The sequence below is a fragment of the Embiotoca jacksoni genome, unplaced genomic scaffold (genome assembly GCF_022577435.1).
Source record: "Embiotoca jacksoni isolate LCO1_2020_lvr unplaced genomic scaffold, fEmbJac1.0.p SCAF_8, whole genome shotgun sequence".
NCBI classification, from domain to species: domain Eukaryota; kingdom Metazoa; phylum Chordata; class Actinopteri; family Embiotocidae; genus Embiotoca; species Embiotoca jacksoni.
This window is the reverse complement of record NW_027185436.1, coordinates 16,173,638-16,199,994: the sequence shown is the minus strand read 5'-3', so window position 1 is coordinate 16,199,994 and position 26,357 is coordinate 16,173,638. Positions and strand designations below refer to the sequence as shown.

The following is a 26,357-nucleotide window of genomic DNA, read 5'->3' as shown; positions in this document are numbered from 1 at the left end:
TTGGACGAAGGGGCGACGCCTGTCCAATGCAACAGCTACAGGCTACAGTCACTTGAAAATTCAGTCGCTTTCTTTCATCCAGTTTTGACAGAAATGTCCGCAGGATGTTCTCTTTTATTTTTTTCCTTTTAGCCAAGAGCAATCTACAAACACTGAAGACAGCACATTTTCCTTTTCTCTTGGCTGATGTATCTTGCTTTCTTTTATAACTGGGAGGTACAAGAAAGACACGCTTTTTGCATAATCCGCTTAGCTTGAAATCAGCAGTGTATCACTTGTTTTTGAAAATATGCGTGTTTGATATATTGAAAGAGGAAGAGACTACCAGAATAAATTTGAAAAAGTCAGGCTTTGATTAGTTTGGAGTTTTTAGAGATGATGGCAAACTACCCTACCTAATTTAAGAACATATTCATCAAGAGAATATTTAAAAAATGCATACCTTGGCCAAGACTGCACAATTTGTAACTTTGATTAATTTTTTTTTGAAATTGCAAATGGATTTAAGAGACACACAGAAATATAAATAAAGTAAACTTTGAATTTAAAAAAAACCTGTCGGCATGTTTTCAGTCCATGGTCAGACTTTAGAGGAATCTTTGCAAATAAATGCAAATGAACCAATTTTGAATAATCCAAATATCTAATAAAATGTTTTTTGATCAACAACAAAATGCTTTCATATAGTAAGATAATAAAAAAACAACAACATGAAAACCTAACTGTACACTGTTATTGGCACCCTTTTAATAAATTCAAAACAACCAAACAAAAATAAATTAATATGACATGTACAGAATTTTCAATGTTCACATAACCTGAAGAAACCAATGAGATTTACTGCATAAAAAGGGGCTGATTGTTTCCAGAGTTGTCTCCACAAGGCAATCAGCAAAGATCCCTGTTTCGTGGACGTGGCAACAATAAGTAACTCCATGAGAGAGGCCTGCAAAAGCTGATCCATATTGTGAAAAAACACCACACAGGACAAGAGTTTCTGGCTGACCTAAAGCAAACTGGAGTAGTTGTTGTCTGCCCGTACCATGCTGCATACTGAGCAAAGTAGGGCTCCATAAGTAAAGGCCAAGAAGGACACCACTATTGAAAGACAAGTGCAAATAGGGAAGACTAATTTTTGCAAATCTTCCATAGATAAGGCACAGTCTATCTGCAATATTAGATAGATTAAAACAAAGTAGAGGTTTTAGGGAATGTGGTGTATCAGTTTGTTTATAGGCGAGGAAATGAAGCCCAAAAGGAAAAGAACACCATACTCATAGATACAAATGGTGGCTGTTCTCTTATGCTGTGGGGCTGCTTTGCTCCCTCTGGTACTGGACGTTTTGAATGTATCAAAGGGATGATGAAATCAGGAGATAATCAGGGCATTTAAGAGCAAACTGTGTTACCTGGTGTCAGAAAACTAGGTTTGAGGTGAAGGTCCTGGGTCTTTCAGCGGAACGACCCAAATCAAACATACTGCAAAGGAATGACTGAAAAGGAAAAGGTGGACTGTTTTAAACTGGCCAGCAATGAGTTCTGACCTAAATCCCACTGAATACAGAGCTGAAATCTGCCTGTACAAAAGGACTCCAGCTTCTAGATGGCTACAAGGGAAGTTTAGAGGCTGTTATGGTTCCTAAAGCATCTGCAACCAAATATTAGTAAAAGGTGCCAATAACTGTGTCTGGGGTACGTTTTGTGTTTGTATTATTTTACTATTACGCAATTGTTTGTGTTTTTATATTAATATCTAAGTCTGACTTTTACACACAGATCCCCTTCTCTGTTTAGGCTTTTTTGGTTCCTTCAACCTGGAGAGCTTTGTAATAACAGTGGAGCCCGTATCTGCGTATCAGAAGCACGGCTACAAAGGTTATAGGAAACAATTCTATAACCTTAACTTAACCTTAACTGGTAAAACTGTTGTTTTTAACCACAATGTGAGGTATACATAACCAGTGTCAGCTCACACCATGAAACATGGTGATTTTAATCATTTCATTTAAATCAGTAAGAGCTTTGCTTAATTAAACAACTGTAGGGTCGGTGGCTTTCCCATGAGTAGTTAAAATGAGTGTTAGTTTGCTGTCTTTTATTATTATTAGCAGTTGTTAAAAAAAAAACACCACTACAGCACTGAAATAATTCCTAGAAAACAGAAGATGGAAAAAATATTTTTTTACAAAGCGCTAAGATTTCTATCGGTAAACAAAAACAGTAGCTACATTTTGAGAAATTGTGTAAGTAGAACAAACAGAACAAATAAATAGACTTGTGTGGGTTTCATTTTCGTTTGGAGTAAATTTGAATAATTAATCAATTATTATATTTATTATTTTTCATGACAAAAAGGGTTGTGAAAGTATGCACTCACCAAGATGAAATCCTAAATGCAGAATGCCACTGTTGAGATGTCTTTTTAACTAAAACTTGAACTAAATAATAATAAAAGCTGGTTGTGTTTAGATTACCAGTGTACAAGTAATAGTACTCTGGTGAAAAAAAGGAGAGCAGTACACTGTACCTCGACATATTAAGATAAAACAAGGGATTTATTACTGTATCCATTTTGCTTCAGCTGTTTCCTCCATTCTCTCAAAGGTGAAATATTGGATTTGCTTTCCAAAATCTGTTTAGCCACAAGCTTACCTCATTATTTATCATTTCTGAGGACAGAGTAATTGATTGTGGCGCTGAGAGAAAACCATAGGCAAACAGATACGTAATTACACACTTGTTTTATGGATAATAATAATAATTCTCACTTGGATTACTAAACCACACAAACGTGTTCATAATCATATCTATAAATGCTGAACTGTATAGAGACCCAGGGAATATATGATATCTGGTTGGTTGATGAGGACAGGGGAATGTATACTCTCCAAGAGGAAAGGTAGAAAATTGAAAAATAATCTCTGCTATTTTAAAAGTTTTGGTCTGGCAGGAAGATAAGGGACAGAAGTTGTGATAGAAAGGAAAAAGAATCCTATTCTACTATATGCTCTCACACTGAAGTCAAAATGAAACAGAACATATGGAGACTGTTTTTTCATTGCCCCAAGGGATACCTGCAAAACTATTTCACACATGCTTTCACACACACTCTACTTTTAATGGGACTGTGTAGTCCTAACCACTCGTTTTTGCATATCTTTGAATGCACTCACAATTTGCTTTGTGCTGTACACCCAGAGACAAAAAGACAAGGAGCACATTTAACCCCGTGGGATCTGTCCCTTGAAATAAGGGCAGTGGCTTCTAGTGTTCCATATTTCTTCAGCAACAGCGATGACAATATAGCCAAGGATGGCTTTGTCAGAAACACAGAGATGAATTGGGCTTTCTTGCTCAGGCGTGGCTGGCACTCTGCACCTGCATCAGCAGTGTTTCATCACACATAGTGCTCAGCACAGTTGCATCCTGAGCTGACTAGCGTGTCCTCAAAGACAGCAGTGGGCCATTTTCCTCTTTGCTGTGATGGCAGTGTGGTGGCACTCTCATAAGCCCTGTTCCTCCACTCACCACTGAAGACTGATGATGATAGTAGGTTAAAACTACTGTAAGTAAATTTGTAAAAGTGACAGGCTGCAAACGGAGTCACAAAAGAGCCTATTCCGACTGTCATTGCTGGCGCTGACCTTATACTTAATATGACAAGCTATTTGAGGCACCTCGGTGAAAAAGCCTGCAAGGTTATGTATATGCTGCCATGTGCCTCTAAGTTGTTTTCTAAAGAGTGAGTCTATGAGGAGATCAGGTTAGTGTTTGGTTTCTCTCGACCTTGTTACTGCTTTAAATGAACAACTACTCGAGTTGACACCGCACCAGAAACTTGACACATTTTGGCTTTGTTGGAACAGCTGGAACAAACTCGGTCCTCATCTAATCCAACACGTTCAAATAGATTCTGGCACATTTTGGCCCAGAGACTGCTTCAGGCACATCTGCCACAATCTGGTCACAAAGTCTGATGCTACACACCTGCATACCTTTACAGATTCTGCCTATGCCGTCACGTTATTGGCATGTACTCTTTACTCCTGTGACCCACGACATGTATCATGTTGTCAGTGTCAGGGGAAATGGTTGTCTGATAGATGGGAAGATGATAAGTAGAAGGAGAGCAGAGTTTATATACTAAACATGTGATGAGGAAAGTTCTGACAGCTGACAAGTGGAAGTGGAAGTAGCCCCTGGTATAGTGAGAGCGCTGTACTCCTTTGGGAGTGCTTGTGACAACCCCTGTGAACGCAGTCTGGTCAGCTTCCAAGAATGTTGACACTAAATGTGCATTTGAAGTATGATTACTGTCATGCGTTGTGACCTTAGTTTCCTTAACACAGGTGTTCAGTTTGTAGCAAGTCACCCTTGTGAAAACTTGTGTAAAGCTGCAATAACACAGTCTACAGTACTGTATGTGCTGAAGATTTATTATGGCTAAAAACAAGATTTTTTTTTTTTCTGGAGCTCAGACACAGAATTTGAGTGATGCCCAGAGAAACACACAGAAAGAAAGAGAAAAATAAAATAACTTCACGATCAATATTTTAGAAACTGATATGTTATGATTATTAAAACAATAAAGATGTGACACATTTACCCCACAGAAATGCAGAAGGCCCTTCATGAAATCTTGAGTACAGAATACATTTATGCGTCAATAATACTGGCAAATAATGCCAGTCAGACAACACAGTGAGCAACTGAGCATGACTGAAAAAAGTTTTAACAACTTCGGTTCTTTTTTTTTTTATCAGCAGTTGAGCTGTAGCAGCACTATCATAACTATTAAAACCACTTCAATGACAGAAGCAATGAATACTGCTGCAAATGAAAGAACGCATGCAAGATGCACTTCACTGGTGTTCTCTGTTCAACAACAAGAAATGACAACATCCACTTGATGTGTGACAAAAATATTGTTTTTAACATGATCAGAACAGTGTTATACCTTACTGTTGCCCTGAGTTGTTATGTTACCACTATTAAATTAATTCATACGTGAAAAACATTTCTTCATATTTAAACTTGCAACAGACCCATCAGTACATTGTGAGTAATTCAGCCAATCATTTATTATGTATTGGATTTGTTTTATGTATTGGAGCAATAATCTTCAGTCAAAGCTCCACCTATGTTTGTAAAACCATCAAAACACCAGCCAAGTCTAATTTTCATTCGAAATCGGAATTCCTCCTGCACCACTAAGACCTCCTTACTAGTTATTTTTAGATATGTTCAATACATTAACTTTATTTTCTGCAGTGGGAAGCTTGGACATTGAGTAAAACTTGCATGTAACTTTTTGTCACTGGAAAAACATGTATCAAATGATAAGGAATGCTGAGTGAGTCTTTCCCAGAGAAAATCAGTTGATAATCAGTTCTCTATCCCAAACCCCTTTAGTGCAGTAAGAGCTGAGCGCTGTAAGTAATATTAATGCAAATTTTCTCTGTCCTAATCAAGTTGGCCTGAGCACCATTGAGATACTAACAGATTGAACAAAAATATGAAGCATGGGGGTGCTACAGAAAGACACATTTGTTTTGTTTACTGTCCCACTCATCCCAGTGACAAACATCGAGTAAATTCAGAAAATGAATCCTCTCTGCCGCTTGATGTGGTGCCACTTGTTAGTTTGCAGAAATTTTGGAGGGCTGCTGCGCACAATTATTATTTTAACAATTATTTTTGATCATTAATCTGCAGATGTCTTTTTTGATTAATCAATAAATTGTATGGTTCATGACAAAATAGTGGAGAATGCTCATCACAACTTCTCAGAGTGCAAGCTGATGTCTTCAAATTGCTTGGTTTGTCTGATAAGCAGTGAAACCCTTGCCATAAGATGGCGCCGTGTGAGTGACAGCTAGTTACAGCAGCTCTTGCTTACTTTCTTTTCTTTAAGTGTATTTATGTGGTTTTTTTGCGTATATTCCTGCACTGGTCTCTGTTGCTCATCCACGTCTATGGATGTGCAACTAATAAGAGTAGGTTTTTTTGTCTTTACTTATTTGTGGACTTTTGCAAACTTCTTCGGGAACTTCTTCATCGTTCCGCCCTGGCTCCATTGTTGAGCAGCTGTTGGCCCTGCGCGACTCTCGGATACTCCCTGAAGAAAGACCTCAGATCCCCAAGGAAATAAGGAGGAGGAAGCGGGGCTGCAGAGGTGGAGTTAAACGCCGACAATGGAATAGACGTTATAAACAGTGTATTCTGTCTGTTATTATGGGGAATGTAAGATCTCTCCCAAATCAGATGGAAGAGCTGTTGACGTTGACCAGGCTGCAGGGGGAGTACAGGGAGTGTAGCATCATGTGCTTCACTGAGACTTGGCTTAACAAACTCACTGGTTACACTAAACGGATTTCAACTCGTGAGAGCGGACAGGAAAGTTAAGGAGAGTAGTAAGAGGAAGGGTGGGGGAATAGTGATGTTTGTGAATGATAGATGGTGCAACCCTGGGCATGTTTGTGTGGAGAACACTGTGCCCACCAAGAAGGTGCGGTGTTTTTCTAACAACAAGGCCCTGGGTGACCCCAGAGCTGAAGGCTGGTATCACCAAGACACACCTCTCCCCATCAGGATCAGGAGGAGCCAAACCCCACCCCCTCTCTCCACATTTCATCTGATCAGGTGAGGAAATAACTGAGGAGAGTGAAGGTGAGGAAGGCTACAGGTCCAGATGGCATCAGTTCCAGGCTGCTCAGGGACTTTTGCAGATCAGCTCTGTAAGGTACTGCTGCACATTTTCAATCTGAGCCTCAGCCTGGAGAGAGTCCTGGTCCTCTGGAAAACCTCCTGTGTGGTTCCAGTCCCAAAGACTTGCACACCCCAAGGAGCTAAACCAGTTCAGACCTGTAGCCTTAACCGCTCACCTGATGAAGACGATGGAGAGGATTATTCTCGGCTACCGCAGACCGCTGGTGAGCACTTAGGCTTAAATTTAGACTTAGACTTCATGAATCCAATAGTGCTGAAATTTAGTCGTTACAGCAGCATAGAACCACAAAAAAGGTGCACACAATATGAACAAATTTACAAACATGTAGACATAAAATAAGATAGATAAAAATAATTATTTTAGAAAAAAATTAAGAGCAATGAATAAATACACACACACACACACACACACACACACACACAGACTATATACACGAAAAAATAAATACAGCTTGGAATGGATGAAAAGTGTCGGGTGCTTTGAAATTAAATGAACAGTGCAATGTTATTTTAGGGTGGTGTTGAATAGTCTGACAGCCGTCCGAACAAATGACCTGCGGTAGCGCTCCTTCCTGCACTGAGGGTGCACTGAGGTCTCACCCACCTCCTCTATGGAGTGCAGAGGACTGTCCATAGAGGACACCCTCAATCACATGTCCCTCTCTGTGCCTGCACAGCCCCAGCAGACCATTGCATAAAAGATGGCAGACGCCACCACAGCATCATAGAATGTCCTCAGCAGAGTCCTGCAGACTCCAAAGGACCTCGGTCTTCTCAAACAGATGGAGATGACTCTGGCCTTTCTTGAAGAGGACATTTGTGTTGTCTGACCAGTCCAGTTTATCGTTGAGGTGAACACCCAGGAATTTATATGTGTCCACAATGTCAATGTCCAATCCCTGGATGTTCAGCGGAGTAGTTGGTGTTGCCTTCCTGCAGAACGAATGAGATGGTGATTGATTACCATCTCATTCGTCTTACTGCCGTTAATTCGGAGGTAATTGAGATCACACGAGTCTACGAAGTCAGTGATGATCTCCCTGTACTCCAGATCGTTCCCTTCTGATACACGTCCAACGATGGCTGTATCATCAGAGAACTTCTGAATGTGGTAGCAGTCAGTGTTGTACCTGAAGTCTGACGTGTACAGCAGAGAACAGACTATATTATGGTGGTGTAGAAGTGGATCAGCAGCTCCTGGGGCAGGTTGAGCTTCCTGAGCTGCTGCAGGAAGTACATTTGCAGCTGGGCCTTCTTGATGATGGAGTTGATGTTGGACTCCCACTTCAGGTCCTGGGAGATTGTGGATCCCAGAAACCTGAAGGTTTCCACAGCAGACACAGTGTTGTTGGGGATGGTGATGGGGGACAGTGTTGGGGGGCTCCACTGTCCACTGTCATCTCCACATATATAGTTTGTGTATGTGTGCGTGTGTGTGTGTGTGTGTGTGTGTGTGTGTGTGTGTGTGTGTGTGTGTGTTCTTATTGTGTGCACCTTTTTCCTAACTGTGTTTCTATTCTGCTGTGATGACTAAATTCCCCCACTGTTGGATTAATAAAGTCTTATCTATCTATCTATCTATCTATCTATCTATCTATCTATCTATCTATCTATCTATCTATCTATCTATCTATCTATCTATCTATCTATCTATCTATCTATCTATCTATCTATCTATCTATCTATCTATCTATCTATCTATCTATCTATCTATCTATCTATCTATCTATCTAAAGCATTCAACTATCCTAGAAAACAAACAAGCAACAAATCTGGAGAAACAAACTGAGAAGTTGGAACAAAAACGTCAATTGTTTTTGCCTCAGTTCTGACTGTGTTCATGGAACTGGAGTAATAATGCATTACCACCATTTTCAGTGTTAACTCTGTAATCAATAAGACATCATGTATAAGCGATGTGGGAGAGAATCATTCCATCACAATGCACCCTTATCAAAGCCCAAATTAATGCCATATTACATACAGGATGCAAAGATATCATGAAGTGTAATTGTTAATATGCTCCATGTGAAACGTATTCTGTTCTCTTGACCCAGCGCTGAGCTAATTAACTTATTAGGAGCAGAGGGCGGCTGAGAATCCTACATTCAGGGGTCCCTCTAGGAATTAAGTTTAACATCCCTTAGTAAGACCTTCTAACTCTCTGCACTAAGCCTCTCACCTCTCAGCTCAGTGTGCCCACCATCCAATTAAATCCAGAAAGCTGTTTCTACAGCTGAGGAAAAAAGGAACAGTGCAACAGCCCAGCTCAGCATGCTGTTCAAATGTTTGACATTTTCACATTGTCCTCATAACAATTACTTATACTTCGGCAAACACAAAGATCTGTCTCTTTTTTTTTTTTTTTGCTTGTGCACAGTGTAGGATTTTTGGTTGTCAGGGGTCTCAGTATACGTTTGTATTTGTTTGTTTCTGCCCGATTATTTTTGTGTGTGCTTGCCTTTGTGCCTGTGTGCATTTATATTACTTTGTTTATATGCTTCATTATTCTGTGTGAATTTTCTAATCAGTTCACCCTTAGCCCAGCCTTAGCTTGTCTCTGTGGGCCCGTAATGAGAGTTGTTCCAAGCTCACTTATCAATTGCCCTTTGTAATAGTCAGCATTTTTCTAACAAGTAGAATTAAACAGTAAAATAGTTTGTTAGTATGTTTAGTTCCACATTTCCCTGTGTGCATGCTGGTAATGAACAAGGGAGCAGATCATTGATACAATATTGGGTAAGGTTGACTTGAATTGCACATCATGTTAGACTATTTCAATACTGCCGGTGACGGTTTAACAAGCTAGACTGAAGGGCCCACTGAGGATGCTCAAGCTTTGCATTTCACAAGAGGAAACTTAGCTTGAAGGCAACGGCTCATAAACAGCTCAAGTATTTAGAAGTGTGCTTGCAATGATTTAAAATTCCTTTGGATACCCACCTCTCTCTTTTTTACGCTCACTTACAAATATTTAGTCGTCTGTCATCATTTCCATGTCCCCTCACTCTTTCTCAAGTCGCATGCTGGTTTGTTTTGCAACAAGGATATCACGCTCAGAGGTGAAATTTAGCTGATCCCCGAGAATAAAGATTTCGTGGACTCCGCCAGTTTTCCTTTGACGACATCTCCACATTTAACTTGCTCGGTAAGGCTTAGGGAGATGATGTTGTAGATTCAGTGCACCCTCTTCCTCCCCTCTGTAAACCCCACTGCGACACAGAGTACAGAGCTAATGACTGATGAGCCCTTTGACACGGAAATGCTTGACATGCTCCTCGGGGTCCAGACTAAAGACTTCCCTAACAAGCTCTCACACGCTCACCCAGGGCCGTATTAAATCCAAACTTTGGCACCTTTCCTAATTACTGAGAACATACTCGGAGCCAAGAGCCTCTTCCTAACCCGGGCTGAACCCCCTTCTGCCGTGCAGCGTCCCTTGAGTATGGGATGATATATGAAATACGGAATTCAAATAAGGCTGACAGAGAGCAATTACTGGGGAGAGAAGATCCCTTACTCTTTGCGGAAAAAGGATAAAAATCCTGATAAAGAGTACGTGAATGTTTTATCCGCTCCCTTCCATTCATACATGCTACAGTGTGTCCACCTCTTGTTCTCTCTCTATTTATTATGCCCCTTTCCATTCTCTCATTGGAACACAGGTCTTAAGTAATTTTGTTTCTCTCTGTCTGTCTCCCTATAGGTGTCTCCTATCTCGCATTTTACCTCCCTGCTTCTTTCTCGCTTCTTCCTATTTACTCTTTTCTATATTTTTTTTTCTCTCTCTGTGTGTGCAGGAAGAATAGATGGTTATTTCCACTACATCGCCATCAGTGGGGTCTAATTTATGATGCCCATCGAGTAGAGAGCCCTATTAAAAGCCTATTTACAGTCAAACAAGATCACCAAAAGCAATGACAGCGTCTTAACTGTTGTCGACATCAACTAAATGTTGTGAGACTACAATTTCCGAGGCGTAGAGGCATTTGTGAGTAAACAACATAAAACAGTCCTCTTGTAATTTCAGGTTTTCTGTTACTAAATGAATTTACATGCCACATTTTGCTGGCTGCACATGTAACATATCTGCACACAATTGTATTCTGCAGCTAACAGGTACCCCAATATAATGGAATTTGTTTTTATCTACGACTTGTCCTGCACTCAATGACATTGATTGTGTTCTAAGTGTCTAATAGTCAATCAGTGCACCCACGCACTTGTCTGTCTGTTCATTCAGTCAGTGCCTTGCTTACTCATTAATGTATAGTACAACAGCCAGCGAGGTAAGTTAATAGATATGAGTAGACTATTGTTATGCCGAGAGCTGTTGATTGCACTGCTGATGGGCTGGGTTAATTATTCTGAGCACTAGTTGCACATCTTTCCTGAATTAGGCTGGATTAATTGAAAGCTCTCCAGCATGTCTCTGTAAGTGGCTGTCCAATCTGTTACTTTATGTCCTCTTATTTCATCTCTCTATCTGTCATGATCAGCTGCTGTAATCAACTGCTCAAGTCTTCTCTCCCCTCTTAGAGCTTTTTCCATTTTTATATGTCTCATATCATTAGCTTATTAACCCATTTCTCCTCCCATTATAGCAGAATATGTTTGCTGAAAACCTTTATTGTAATGCACTTGGAAAATCAATTATAACTCTGTAACACAATACTGCACATTTCCCCTCCTATCTACACCTCTTTGCTTCCTTCCTCTTCTCATCCTGCTCTTGCTATCATCCTGTTTGTGTGTAAGCACGTCAGAGCCATCAAGTGGGCTTTGTGTCTTATGTTCGCCGCAGGACATCTTTTTGGGTTGAACACCAAAATTCAATCTCAGCTCCCCAATCAAAGGTAGTAAAAACCCTTCCATCGCTGCAGCCTCAAAAGCAGCTTCAGCCCTGCTTGGTCAGATAAATCTTAGTAGCTCATCCTTCTCCTATTTTCTTTTCATCCTGGACCCCCCAGTGGCCCACTTTAGAGCCCGCAGATGGCCAGGAGAGATTTAGGCGCTGCAATTCATCAATGTAATGTAGCCTGAACCACTGGACAGCAACCCCACTAACCTCTCCTCCAGCTGGACCGTACTGCCCCCCTTCAGGCTCGCTTCAGCCAAGCTTGGCCCAGTTTAGTAAAACTTCTGCCCTGCTTCGGCCTCTTCGTGACCAGTGCCAAAGTGAGCTCTCGTTTAAGTTCTCATTGTAATTACAGATCAGCTAAGTCGCCCCTGCTCGACAAGGTTAGCTAATTGTCTTACATTCTACCCACAAGGTTCAATGTGTGTTACTGTTGCATAAGTATGAGCATCATTCTGTCTGCATTTTCTGTCACTTACACTAACAAGACTGAGGGTGTTGAGCTGCCAGGCATGTGTTGTGGAGTGTTTATCCTCTCTCCTCCGAGAGTGCAAGGATAAACAAGTTTCTTTTGATGATTCAGTGATGTCTTATTTTAATAAGTGTCAAGTTAATGCTTTTATTATTTGAACAAAGAAGAAAAGGTTCTCCCTGGGGGCTTCTGACAAACACTGAAAAAAACAGCACTGTTCTGAACACCTACATCTGTTGAACTCAGGACATTCCTCTTAACACCCCGCCCATTTATCAGAGCGCCTGCTGCATTAACCTTAATACATCTAAATGAAAGCCCTGGTTAACAGAGAGCTGGATTAAGTGTCCTTTCTTCTTTCTGTGATGAGCTGCTGATATTTCACTTCTGTTATTCTTCAGTGACTGTGAGTTTTGTTTTATCCGATGTGGTCTGAAACCACAAAATCATTAATTTTGGGGGTTTGCTTTCCCCCCTCCCCCCCCCCCCCCCGCTGCAGTGTGATGTGTTCTTTGTATCCCCATTTCTAGGATTGATAACGTGCAATGCAACAATAGCACACCCCTCTAGAATAAATGGTATTCCTCCTGCTCCAGGCTGCCTGATAGACATAAAGTGAGATTGGTTCTGTTGAATAAGAGATGAATCTCTCTGAGTGTCACCATGCTGCCACGACCTCTGAAATATCATTATCTACAGGGTAGGGAGGCTAACTTCTCTAATATAGCCTGAATACAAGAGAGCTGTGCCACAAGTGAACATGAACCTGCTTCATTACTGGTATATCTCAGGAAAAGGAGCAGGCTTTTGTTTGTACTGCAACCGTGGTATGTGCTGTATCTCAGAACACCCAAACATATTTAATAACATAATCTGTTTTCCACTAGGATATGCAGCCTGAGGGGTAATTGTAATGCCTAAGTTTGTGATTACACTCGAAACAAATAAAGGAATTTGGTCTTGTACTTGAGCCACCCAATAAGTGGATCATACAGCATAAAATGCATTACTTAAGCGTGGCGTGTTTTGGGCAGATGGTACAGTGTTGCTTCCCACTGACCGTTATTCACCTCAATAAACTTTCTTGTCAATATTTTCCCAAGGACTCCTGTTTACTTTACATTATTTCCATTAAACTAATGAGACATGAGAGAATGTGTCTCGTTTACTTCATTTGCAAGTCAAATCACCAAAAAAATCACAATAGATATAAATTGACTTAAGTTGCTGTGGAAAATTGACAATGTACCAATATTATGATAATACCATTATACTATTACCTGGAAATGAATAATTTATATACTGTACATCCAATTTGAAATCATACTTTACTTCATTCATATTTCACTCAAGGTCTGAAACGGCCTTAATCAATAATTCAGTTAGAGTGGATGGGGCAGGCAGCAGGCATCCCTCCAGTGGTTTACTGTTGGTTGGAGAAACAGAGAAGTGTAGATGATATTAAAGACTTTCCTTCAGTGTCCAAGTCAGAGATTCAAGGATTGCGGTTTGATTTTGTTCAGAATACTTTAGCAGCCAAGCCCACTCTAAACTATATCAGATTAATGATGTTGACTCACAGGCTCAATGGAAAAATGTTTAGCTTTTTGTTATTTCTGTGATGTTTGCTTCAATATAACTCCTGCCTCTCCAAGAAGTTGTGTTCATATTGGCTACAACTAATTTGTAATTATTTTCTATCAATGTAATTACTTTATTTCTGTTAATATAATGAGAAAATGTTTCTGTTTTTGGCAAGTCGCATATATGGTGTTAATTAAAGTATTAGTAAGATCAAACAGACAATACAATTTCTGCCAAATATCGGATCTTGCAGTACATTATCAGCTTGTAGTGACCACAGCATTTTTACGTTACACGTTATTAGGGTTATATCTAGAGAGCACTTAAAGTATAAGGTAAGACTGTGGTCTGGTTTAATAGTAAAATGATAAAGAAAAATACAAGTTTGCAGTGACATGAGACACAATGCGTCTATTTACATTTAACTGGAATCAGAATCTTCTTAACCTCAACTAAAGCGCTTTTGTCTCAGGAAGAAGTCGGGAAACTGAAAATACTTTACCCACAGAACTGTGAACTCTTTTCCACTTTAGTTTCACTAAAGTCACTGAGTTCACTCTCTAACCATCTCTCTCTCTATCTCTCTTCTGTGTGTTTGCTGTCAGGGATGCTCACAGTGGCTCCAAAAGGTTTCCACTGTCCCGACGCTGAGAGAAACTGCAACCCCTGCCTTGATGCAGCCAAAGCTTGCAACCTAAATGGCAGCTGCAAGAGGCAACGCTCTACCTACATCGCTACCTGCAGCAAGGAGGACCCCCACAAGGGAGAGACCTGCAGCAGGAAGCGCTGCCACAAGGCCCTGAGGTTGTTCCTGGACCGTGTGCCCACTGAATTCAGCCACCGGCTGCTCTTCTGCCCCTGCCAGACTGAGGGCTGTGCTGAGAGACGTAGGCAAACAATTGTACCCGATTGCTCCTATAAAGATAAGGAGAAACCCAACTGTCTGGAGCTACGGACGGTCTGTCGCCAGGACTCTCTCTGCAGGTGAACAAAGAGAAAAAGTTTGTCTGTGGTGGAGGTGGGGGTGGGGATGTGTGTAAAAGGCAGAAGAAGAGTGTGTTCAGTGCAAGTGGTGGCATTTATTTTGTTTGCATGCATGTCTGTGTGTTAGTTGGTTTTGTTGGTTTGATGGACAGATTTTAGGGCTGTAAAACAACACATCTGATTCGTTATCATCTTATATTCATGAAAAATTAGACAAAAGAAAGTTTAATCAGTGCGTGAGAGACTGTTTCTTTTTGATGGCAATTTCCTGCCTCCCATGCCATCATAGAGTTTTATATTTCTCTGTTGTAACTTTGCCAGTGAAGTAATTAGACTTTCAGGGAGGCCGTAGCTATTATGAAGATGTGAGGCTAAGTTGAAAGGACAACGCTCAATTAAGCTGAACAAAACATTAGTGGATCACTTTGGCTGCATGGGGCCTCTATTGGATTCAAGCGGCCAGATTCAATTCACACCTACCCAGCCGTGACATGTTTTCCTTGTGTAAGTGCTGCTGAGAGCAGGTGAAGCACAGCAGTTGTAGCCAAATAAGCTGTCAAGATCTTTTTTCCCCAGAACTGTGTGCTAGGTCTGGCTATCATCAGGCTGCATATCCAGCCGGTTGAAGGTGATATGCTCTGCATTCATTAGTCTAATAGCATAAAACATGTAGGAAATTTGAATAAATTTAAGCATTTAAAAACTAATTTATGAGCCTAATGGAGTTCAACCAAGTCCCAAGACCCTTGAAAGCTCACTGCTGAAAATAGTACACATGATGTGAGAGTGAACAGAAGGGAAAACTTTGGCTACTTTTTCATCTCCAAAACACCCACTATATCGCAGAAAATTACTTGAAGCATATTCAAATATTTTGTCAACCACTTTCCTTGGCAAAAAATAAATGATATGTCGCACAAATTGAACAATGGACAGAAAAAGGACTACTCAGTGTGAAAGAAAAGCGCCACTTTTGTAATGTTTACTATTTTTCCTTTTTTTGGAAATGTTGACAAAACTGCTTGTTTTGTTGAAAACAACAAGGATTTACTTGTCACACAAATTCAAATTTGTCTGTATAAGATTGCACAACATTTTTTTGAAAGCAGTATTTCTCTAGAAGTTCACTTACATCCTGTTTCCATGGAGGTCAGCAGCCTTCGAGTCTGAGTGTTAATAGCAAAAACATAATTCCTCTCCACCAACACTAAATCCAGCCACCGCACTGCTAAAGTAGTTAGACTCAAGCACCTCTCCTGCAATTTATGATTGTCTCGATAATTACCTGCTTGCCTGCATTGTGTAATCTGTTTTCAGGCTGAGTTGCTTTCTTTGACCTTTCGGCCCTCAGGTGTCTGCTGTGCACCTCCTTGCTGTGGAAGATGAAATAGAACGTTAAAGCTCATTATCTGTGGCTGCGTAGTGCCCCGCTGAGGTCAACAGCTCGATGAGTGTGCACACACTCACACAGTATGGACACACGTATGCCTGTGCACCAACAGAACAACAACCATTCAAGAGCCACACATGCACACACTCACGTAGCTACAACAACTTTCCGCTTGAATGTAATTCTAATAACCCATATGCAAGTACCAACATGCAAGAGTATGTCACTATGATTCAATTACAATGAGGTGTCACTGGTCAATGTTAGGCGGACACTGTTGTCTGATTGGTGATTTTATCGTTCCATGAGGTGTCCACAATTACCACCATCAAGTGAAATATTCTTAAGGTGTCCTCTGGCTGTCTTGGTGTCCTCTGTCTGTTACACGATCTTGCACATCACAAGACTGTTAGATGTCCGAAACTTGGAAACACTGATCTATTTTATTTCATCCAATAACTCATCAAGATATTGCAATAACTGAGACATTATGAACTATGAATTTTGTTCTGCACTTACAGTATGTTGTAAAATCAGATTCAATTTAAAAATTAATGAAGACAAACTTCACCGATTAGGGTTTGTTTTATGCAACGCAATTAAACAACCTCAAAAAGCACCTTCTCAAAACTTTTTTTATTCACAGAAGTTACAGCACACTCCAGTACAACACCACGGGAAACCTTCTTTGGCTCTATTCTCCTCTCTCAGCGATGTGTTGATAAAAGTACGGCGGAGATCATTCAGCGTCGGGGCTGTTTCCCCCTGGGAGACGCCTGTCTGACTCCAAACAGGGGATACACAGCGTGCCCAAACCTATTTCATTTTAACACAAGTGACAGATGGAGAGAGTAGGGGCACAAGAGAGGGAGGGAGAGGTAATGAGAGAGAAAGGAGGAGGAGGATCGCTGAATCGATCTGGGCCGTAAAGCTACTGCAGCAGGTTGGAGGTCAGTGGTTTGGTCGCATAGCTATGGATCTCTGCAGCAGACTCTGCAGGCCATCTCAACGACAAGCTTCCCTCCCAGCATCACACTCCAGTGAATAAAGGGTCATGGCTCAAAACACACCCAAGTCGAAACAGATTTAAAAATGTATACTCACCTATTTTATGATTTATTTTAAACTAGAAAAGGCCAGCAATTTCACACTTTGCACAAATAAAAATACCTTCAACTATTTCCTTTCTGGAGTTTTACCTCCAGCATGCTGGATGCCAAATTGGCTATGATTTCACCATTGGAGACTGCTCAGATTGCTCCAGGTGGAGCCGAGAGCGCAATCAAACAAAAAGTAAATATTTGAAAGGATTTCAAATATATAATTTTGGCTAGGGCTTAGGTGGCATATTGCATTGGAAGATTGCATTCTCTTTCTGGTCTCAGCAGAGGCAATTGTTGACATACTCTGGAGATCTGGGGACTGTAGATGGATAGAGAACAAGCTTTAAATGGAGCAGCTCTTATTTCTTACACCTGGTTGTACTTCTGCTGCAGTTATTACATTATTACCTTCCATAATCCTACACAAACAGACAAAAACAGACTTCCCCGCGTTACTGTTCTCTTATTTCCCCCACTTCCTCCCCTCTCTGCCTCTCCACCTTGTGTCGTCACAATCCATCCAATGGATCCAACGTCTATTCATATGGGAATACTAAGTCCACAGAGTGACAATAGGCTATATTTGGATGTGCTGTTTTTGGGTAGGGTAGTGTGAGCATGTGTGTGGGTGTGTATGTGCATGTATGCAAGCAGAGAAACTCCCTATCCATTTCCATGTCAGTTCACGCAACACAGACCCTGTGAAGCCTAATCCAAGGAGTATTGAGTTGTATACGTGTACTGTATTGATTGTCTGAAGGATCAATGCAACACTTCTATCTTTGATTTATTTCCCTGGTCTCCAGGCTCACTGGGTGCTCTTTGATTCAGCTCTTTGGCCACTGGTTTTCAAAGTGGGCGGCTGAAAGACAATCCATCACAGTACAGGTAACCTGACCCAGTTTGGGAGATGCTCTGTAGCCAGCTTGCTTACAGAAAACTCTCAGTCTTAAACTCTCTCAAGCTCTCTCGTGCTCTCTCTCTTTCACACGCACACTCATGCGCGCACGCACATGCACACACACACACACACACACACGCACACACACACACACACACACACACACACACACGCACACACACTGCCCTAAATCAACAGTATGCTCTGTTGTATCTGACAACTCGAGCCTCCACTGAGGGGGAACAGTGTCGGGAGAATGACTGGCCCAGATGGCCTTACTCTGGAGCTTCTGAGAGAAATCTGGATGCTGTTGCACTTTTATCATCAGCTTCTCTCACACACACACACTTTTTTTTGCTCCTGCGCTTGTGAGGACTGGCAAAGTATTCCCTAGCCACTAATTCTTACCTAACCTCCCGCTCACACATTTGGTCAGTTCTCTATGAAGTACTGTAACTTGAATGAGCAGCCAAGACTTGACAGATTTCTCAGGAAACGAACTACTTCATTGTGTACTGTAGTAGTGGCAACAGAGATAGAAGTGGATATAGGTGAATATGTAAATTACCCAAACCAAATATGCACAAAGCTGTAAAGCCATTACAACAACTTCTGTTCTTTTTTTTGTGTTTGTTTATTTCACGCAGCAGAACATTAGCAGATTTCTACTTTATAAAACTGAAATGGTGACATGTTAGTAAACAATTGCCTATTTACACACCACAACAGATATGAAGCAACTAAAACATTCACTTAACATTATTTTTCTGATCCCCCACCAAATGTATTGACTCTCCTCCTAATTCTGGTTTTGTCACCACTAATTAAGGGAAAACTATTAAACTGTTAAATGCTCGACTATGTTCACAGCTAGTTGCTCACTTTGTCTGTCTGCTGTTAAGTGCTGGCCAATTATCATACAGTGGGTATTTGAGCTCTTTCCCTGGTGGAAAAAAGGATGATAAGAGAGAAGACAATTAACCAAAACAGTATAGTTGCTGCTAACTATAATTAGCTACAAGACAATAAAATGCCCCATGGAGGTAAGGAGAACTGAGGATTCTGGTGATAATTTGTCACTACTAACTACCCATTTCATATTATCCAGCCTATGTTTAATGCAGTAGTTTACCAGAATAATATCAACAGCAGCTTCAATCATCTGTCATGTCTACACAGGATGTGTTCAGGTGTAGTACTGACTGTAGGTCACCCATGTTTTGTCACCACTGACAATAAAATAGAAGAAAAAAGACATAAAGTATAGTGCTGAAATGCAGCTTAAATTGTGTAGATAGGTTTTTGCAGAATCATTTGATCCATTGTTAATATAAGAATATTGACTGTTTTGTGCAGATTTAAACCTAAACTGAATCCATTCAAACACCCTGTTGAAAAAGATAAGGCTGGCCAGATTGTCCTCACTTTTCACAAATATTGTCACTCTCAAGGTTTCAGACTCAAATATAAAAGCATACACAGAGACACTAGATGTTCCTTACTTAGCTTTAAAAGTCTGTGCTCAAGGGTTTACCTGGACTGTTTCTTTTTCCCTAGTTACATTACAAGCAATCAAAGTAAAGTGTCTTTTCTGATAGCGTGAAGCTCTAATTTTGCAAGCAAAGCATGTGTCAATTGGTGACCTTTTCCTCATACATAGTACAGTAGAGTTTGCTGCAGTGTGGCTTTAATCAGGCATCTGCCTCAGTGGAGACGTGCTTAGCTTGCTGGCAACACATAACAGTGGCAAAAGGGGTGAAAAGGAAGCGAGAGAGAACGGAAGAAAGGTAGCAAGAGGGATGGGGCTGGCGCTGGAAAGAAAGAGTTGTGCATTTAATTTCAATACATGGATTAGTATATGCCCATTTACGTTTCCAACTATAATCTCTAAGGGAACATAGTATAGCGGGAAACTGCAGTCATTACTGATGGGCCTCATCGTTTCCTTTACAATCTCTTCCTCCAATGGTTCCATATCTATTATTAATGCAAACATTATCAATAGGGCTTTAGACTTATCTATAGAATGGTCGATGTGTGGTTTTGAATGTGTCAATTAGGGCTTCTTCTTTCACTTTTAATCATTCTTACTCTAAACTTCTCTTTGTACTTAAAGAGTCTCACTGAAACCTGCAGCATGTATCTTTCTGTAAACTTTTCCATTATATGTTTCTAACGGCTATTTAATTAGTGATAATAACTGCTCTGGAGCCTTAATTGTCTCTTATTAATTAATTCATTCATTCATTCATTCATTCATTAAATACTTAATTGAAATTGTGGGGGACTGCTTTTGTTTGTTTTTGCCGTTTGTTTGGCGTGTACACTTCAACTGGGGGATGTCTGTTTGTCTTGCTCAGAAAGTATTTAGGAAGTTTAAATAACCTTGGATAAACTGCTCACCCTTTACCTAACAGGCAGCACTGGCTAATGTGTGTGGCATGATATAGCATTCATCCCAATGACATAACATTCAGTAAGGGGTTGTAAGACACCTGAAGCAAGCGCTGTTAACAAAAGCAGAGGCAGAGAGTGAGAGTGAGAGTGAGAGTGAGAGTGAGAGTGAGAGTGAGAGTGAGAGAAAGTAAAAGAAACAATGAATTCAAGGCAATTTTCCTGTCATTAAACAAGGAACATTGCAATCATGCATAAGTGGTCTTTTAAAATAAAGCAAGAATTGGCTTTTTTTTTTTTTTATTATTATTTTCTGGTTAATAATGCAGGGGAGGTTGTGTCACTAGACAGTTTTTGTTGGTTTCAATTCTCTGCTGAGTAAGGGGGCGAAAGGTTGTGTCATGTGACAGCAAAGCCAAAGTGCCTTGTGTTTTGACTGAATGCCATCTGTCCACATTGCCCTTTTAGAGTATTGACCGGGAATTCCAATGAGTACAGTGGTGCTAAAAAAAAGGCAGGCTGCTGTCCAGACACATTTAAGAAAAAATAGCTGTGGGTAAAAGGGACTGTCACCTCTGACCAGAGCAACAGAGAGCCAGTCCAGGGTAGGCAGCATTAAATTTAGGAGGAAAATCATGAGCAGAAGATGCTGAATATTGTCAATTAGTAGAAAGAAAAAACAGCTCTGATAAAAGTTATTCCCTTTCAATCAAAATATACTCATAGCACTCCACTCACAAGGTCAGTGCTGTATTGTTAGGCTTGTCATAATAGGTTGTATGATATATTGAGCCATGCTGCACAATGCAGAAAAAAGGAGTGTCAAAAGAGAGTAATAGTCAAATCTTAGCTTTGCCAAGACCCACTGTTTGCTTTGCCATTTAACATTAAGTTACACAAGGACACACAAGGCTGTTGAGTCCTATTGATTTAACCAGGGTCAAATTCATGTCACAAGTTTGCACAGGAGCACCTGAACCTGCAATGACAATCAGTTTATACTAAAGTGACAACCGGACATTAATGAGAGGAGAGGAGAGGAGAGGAGAGGAGAGGAGAGGAGAGGAGAGGAGAGGAGAGATGTTAGCAGCTATTGTGTCATGGTTATTGTAATGCTTTCTGTAGATGACTGAGAGATATGGATTCTAAAGCCTCTCTAGGCTGAAGACTGAGCGAAGTGATAAGAGAGTGAACAGCTATAATTTCATATTTAACAGAAATTATCATCCATAGAAGAAGTTATATTGGTAGACAGAGCGCAGAGGGGAAGTCTCTAAACCAGATAGGATTCTCAATGAACTGTTGTTTTAGAAATGAAGCTATTAGAAAACTTTGGAGTCTGATAACTGTGTTTCCTCTTGCCTCTCTTCCTTCATGAGGAAATGGTTTCCAAGACTGACACTCATCTGATTTAAGTCACATTGTTTGTCACAGGCATCAAGTGATAGGAATAAGAATCCATATAAAAAGCCATTAGTTTTCTATTACTGCCAAGCTGGACGGACAGGCACTCAGCGCTCAGCCGAATCACTGTGTTTAAAGTGTCAGGTTGGTTGAAAGAAGTCTACCTCTGTGGGGGCTCCCCTGCCACTTCCCTGGGGGCTGAGTGGCTGAAATGACCATAAAACTCTGTTGAGCTAGACAGCCTGTAATTTCAGCAGCGAGAGGCGCTTCGCCGAGGTATAATGGAAAGCCCGTGGAAGCCATGAAATGTGCTGCATCCTGGTGTTGAAACACCATTGTCTGAACACTCAGGACACCTCTCTAAACTTTAAATTACTGTTTTTAAGCCATCATTGTCTGAAAGAGCTTCGCGTCTAAAAAGAAACATGGTGCTTGTTGAGTTTCTTTAATCTTCTGTGGTCTTTGCTTTTCCCACAGAAATCTGACGTTCACATTTTGTATTAGTACAAAAATAAAAGACCCTTTGCCCATAAGAAATAGAAAAATGTAAAAGGTGGTTCTGAAGGTTACTTTGTGTAGGTACAATAGAGTGGTTCTCCCTCCCCTCTGTCTGTTGTATCTTTTTTTAGCATGTGTACTATGATTTTGGGTACAAGTGCCTTTTTTCACTCTGAATGGAAAGGGCTTTGAGTGAGGAGGACAGGTGTTGAGAGGGATAGTTTTGCATTTGTGTGTTCTTTTTTTACATTACGTACTTATGTATTGTGTATTTAAGTGTGTGTGTGTGTGTGTGTGTGTGTGTGCGCGTGTGTACTTGTGTGTATGTGTATTACTGCTGCAGCACTGGTAGAGCAAGCATATGTCCCTTTTTCTGAGGCAAGTTTTTACATGTGATGTTAGCAGCATGTCACGTCGAGAGACTCTCTGGGTGATTTGTAAGGAGGGTGGATGGAAATGGAGTAATGAAGTGTGTCTGAGTGGAGTTTGCTGCGGGAGGTCCTAGCCCATCACACCACACTGGTTGCATTTGTGTTATGCTAAAAAAAAAAACACAGAAATGACCACACAGACTAACATACAAAGAAAATGTTGTCACACCACTCAGTTTTTCCCCTCGGCCAAATATATTTGTCTCCTTATTTGCAGACTGAGGATGCAGCATTATAGCACATTGTTTTGTCACTCACTACAACAAGGACTTTTTCTCTGATAGACAGCACTATATGTGCATATACTTTTCTCTATAAATTTCCTGAATGATAATATCCTTCCTGCTTCAAGCAATGTATTCTAATTTGCAGATAAACATGCAGGTAGAGGCTCAGTATCATTACAATGCATCCCATCCGCGCCAATTACTTCAGCACCATATGAAAAAGGTACACAATGATGAATAAGTGATCAAGTTGGACCACTGTTGAACATACAGTATAGTAAGTGATGCAATGCATATTTAAAGACAAAGCGGTATGTAAATGTATATGACATTAACATTTCACCTATTAAGGCAGTTGTGATATGCAGTGGTTTGCACCATCAGCACTTTTTTTTTTTTTTAATATGAATCTCCTGCTCAGTCCATGAATACAATGCTGTAGAGGCATCACTCAGTTTCTCACCAGCTGCAGTATGAATTAATTAGTGAATAAATTAATGTTATCAGTCAAATGTGAACAAAAATATACGTGCATAATTCATAGATTTTGTCATATACTGCTAGTATTCTGAGGGGAAAGATATATTTTAAAGGTGACTTATATGGAGAATTTTGCCATGACACGATTCGTACAGTTTCATTTTGATACAATTAAAGTATTTTTTTTTTTTGGCATTGATTAAAACCCAGAGAAACTCATACCTGGTTAACAAAATGACATATTTAGAAGATTTTTCCAAACCCTGAAATTCATTGGAAATCTGAGATTAAATTTATTAAATGATTTAGCAAAGAGGACAGTGTTCCTGTGGCACTAATGAAGGTACCTTTAGCTGCAGTGTGTTCAGCAAAACAGTGAGCAATAAAAGGAGCTACAGCAACAAATGTAGATCATACAAGAAAGAAGGAGTTGTAATGCTGGAGAGTAGTATGGACAACTGGATTGTTTTTTCGTGTACAGAAGAAAATCTATTCTATCAGACAAATGAAAAATTGTGTTACTGTAAAACATAGCATACTTCAGGGTAGATACAGTTTTAGGGTTTGTTAAAATAATATTAAAAATGATTTGGGAAAATAAAACAAAAAACATCACCTTTTGCTGCAAAGTGAAAGAGAAAATGTTTGACTGAATAAAATAAGTTTGGACTATAGGAGAAAAAAGCAAGAAAGGAAGAAATAGTTTCACATTTTGGGAAATTAACTTTCTTGTATTTGAAGATCAACAACTCTGATGTCTGTCTGTTCAATATGAAGCTACAGCCGACAGATCATGAGCTTAGCTTAGCATAAATCTGGATATAGCAGTAAATGTTTTCCCAGTCTTATTTGACCAAAATCATGATGAGAAACAAGCAGTGCCAACATCAGTGGTTTGAGATCAAGGCTGCACTCTGACTAGCATCTGCCTGCCAATTCATTCCTTTATGGTAATTAAAATGTGTCACAATTACTGACAGTGATGTATCACTATTAAAAATCACCCCTATATTACCCTTTAAAAAACACCATAACAAATGACGGTGCATCATAACTGATAACTTGACTAACAAGTTAACTGTTTTTCATCAGGTCCTACTTTGTCCAAAAGTTACCAACCAACCAATCAGCCAACACATTTCATCAACTGCCCTCACTAGACCTGCTTCTGTGTTTATACGTGTGTGTGTGTGTGTGTGTGTGTGTGTGTGTGTGTGTGTGTGTGTGTGTGTGTGTGTGTGTGTGTGTGTGTGTGTGTGTGTGTGTGTGTGTGTGTGTGTGTGTTACTAAGGACAAGACAGCCTGAGGTTCATTCTAGTACCTTTGAACTTAAGGCTGAAAAAAGTGGTCAGACCAGGTCAGAGTGAATGAGTCATGACAGAGATGCAGAGATGCAGAGAGTGGGAAAGAGAGAGAGCGAGATGTGCAATGGATTGTGATTCACTTAGTGGGCAGCTGTGATGTGAACAGTACAGACAGAGCAACTTTGCACACGCTACTCCCAATAAACCTACTTAAGTGGATTAGCAATGCCACCCTGGGGGCCTCCACAGACTTAAAGCTCTTATCACAAACACACCGAAACAAAAAATACTATTTTTATCAGTTCGCTCGGTTTGTGGTGAAAGTGAGAACGGGAGACAGTTAAAATGTCCAGGATAAGCATGGAAGCTGTGGCCAAAAGAGACCTACGATATCTCTTCTCATCCTTACACAAATGCACTACCCCTGGTTTAAGTTGCATGCTGTGAAGATAGTAAACAGCTTGTTGGAAGTGAGGCATGAGTTGAAGTGGTTGCTATTCAGGACACCTGTTGTAGCAGCCTGGAAGCAGATGTTGCATATACTTTCCCACTTTGATGCTGGGTACAATTGGCAGCTGCTACGTAGTAAAAATGATGCCAAAAAATTAGGCCCGGCGCTTTGAGTTTGTGTACGTATACATGTGTTCACCTGTCATCTGCATGTGTTTATGACTAAGCCCCTGCCTCTGTTTCTCTGTCTGTGCTGTGCTTCATGTTTGTCATGCAGGTCCAGGCTGGCTGATTACATAGTGAACTGCTGGACGACTCCGCACACAGTGAGCACCTGTCCTAACCAAGACAATCACCAAGCCTGCTTGGCCTCTTATGCAAGGCTCATCGGTCAGTACAGAGCTGTGGGTGACACAGTGATGGATTGAGAGTGTGTTTGTATGTGTGAGAGAGAATAAGGTGGGAGTGAAATGGGTGGATACATACAAATATGCACATTCAAAATCATGCAATATTTTGAAATGTCATGCGAGATAAAGGTGATGGCTATACCAGTCTAGAAGATGAGACAGTTTAACAGTCGTCTATAGGGTACTTTTCCCCTCCTGGACTAATATCTCCACCAGCACACTGGACATTAGTTCACTACTAAAAGTAATTAGGGAGTAGAGGCACAGAGAGAGTGTTTACTTAATTAAAAGACCTGATGACCACCTGCTTGCTCATAATAAATGTTGTGCAAACAATATGCATAGATTAGTATGTGCATATTTTTCAGTCCCACCCATGGTGTATACATGATGTTGTGACGCAGAGCAAAAACATTTCTGAAGTCAAATTTCCAGAGAATAACTTATTTTTCCTGGTTAGTGGTTGCTGAATTGTCCATATTTCAGAATCAGTCAGTGCCCATGTGTCATAAATCATGCAGTATGAAGTGATAATATGCCACGGTGCTTCCAGGATTTCTCTTAAAACTACTACGCAAAGTGTATCTAACACACATGGATCCTGCTAAAAGCATTGACACAGAGAGACATTTGAAAATTAAAATGCTTTGGTACAGTAGTGATGTATAAATAGGGCACACACTTACTAAAACAACTACTTTGCAAAATGTGGACTCTTTACATCTAAAGTACAGCATT

At 40.4% G+C, this 26,357-nt stretch overlaps 1 protein-coding gene across 1 annotated transcript in view; it reads left to right on the top strand.

Moving 5' to 3' along the window:
• LOC138191708 (GDNF family receptor alpha-2-like) overlaps positions 1-26,357 on the top strand; it is a 52,048-nt gene that overhangs the window by 13,710 nt on the left and 11,981 nt on the right. Inside the window, exons 4-5 of the mRNA XM_069138648.1 lie at positions 14,249-14,627; positions 25,487-25,599. Coding sequence (XP_068994749.1) covers positions 14,249-14,627; positions 25,487-25,599 — 492 coding nt within the window. The remainder of the gene's footprint in view (positions 1-14,248; positions 14,628-25,486; positions 25,600-26,357) is intronic.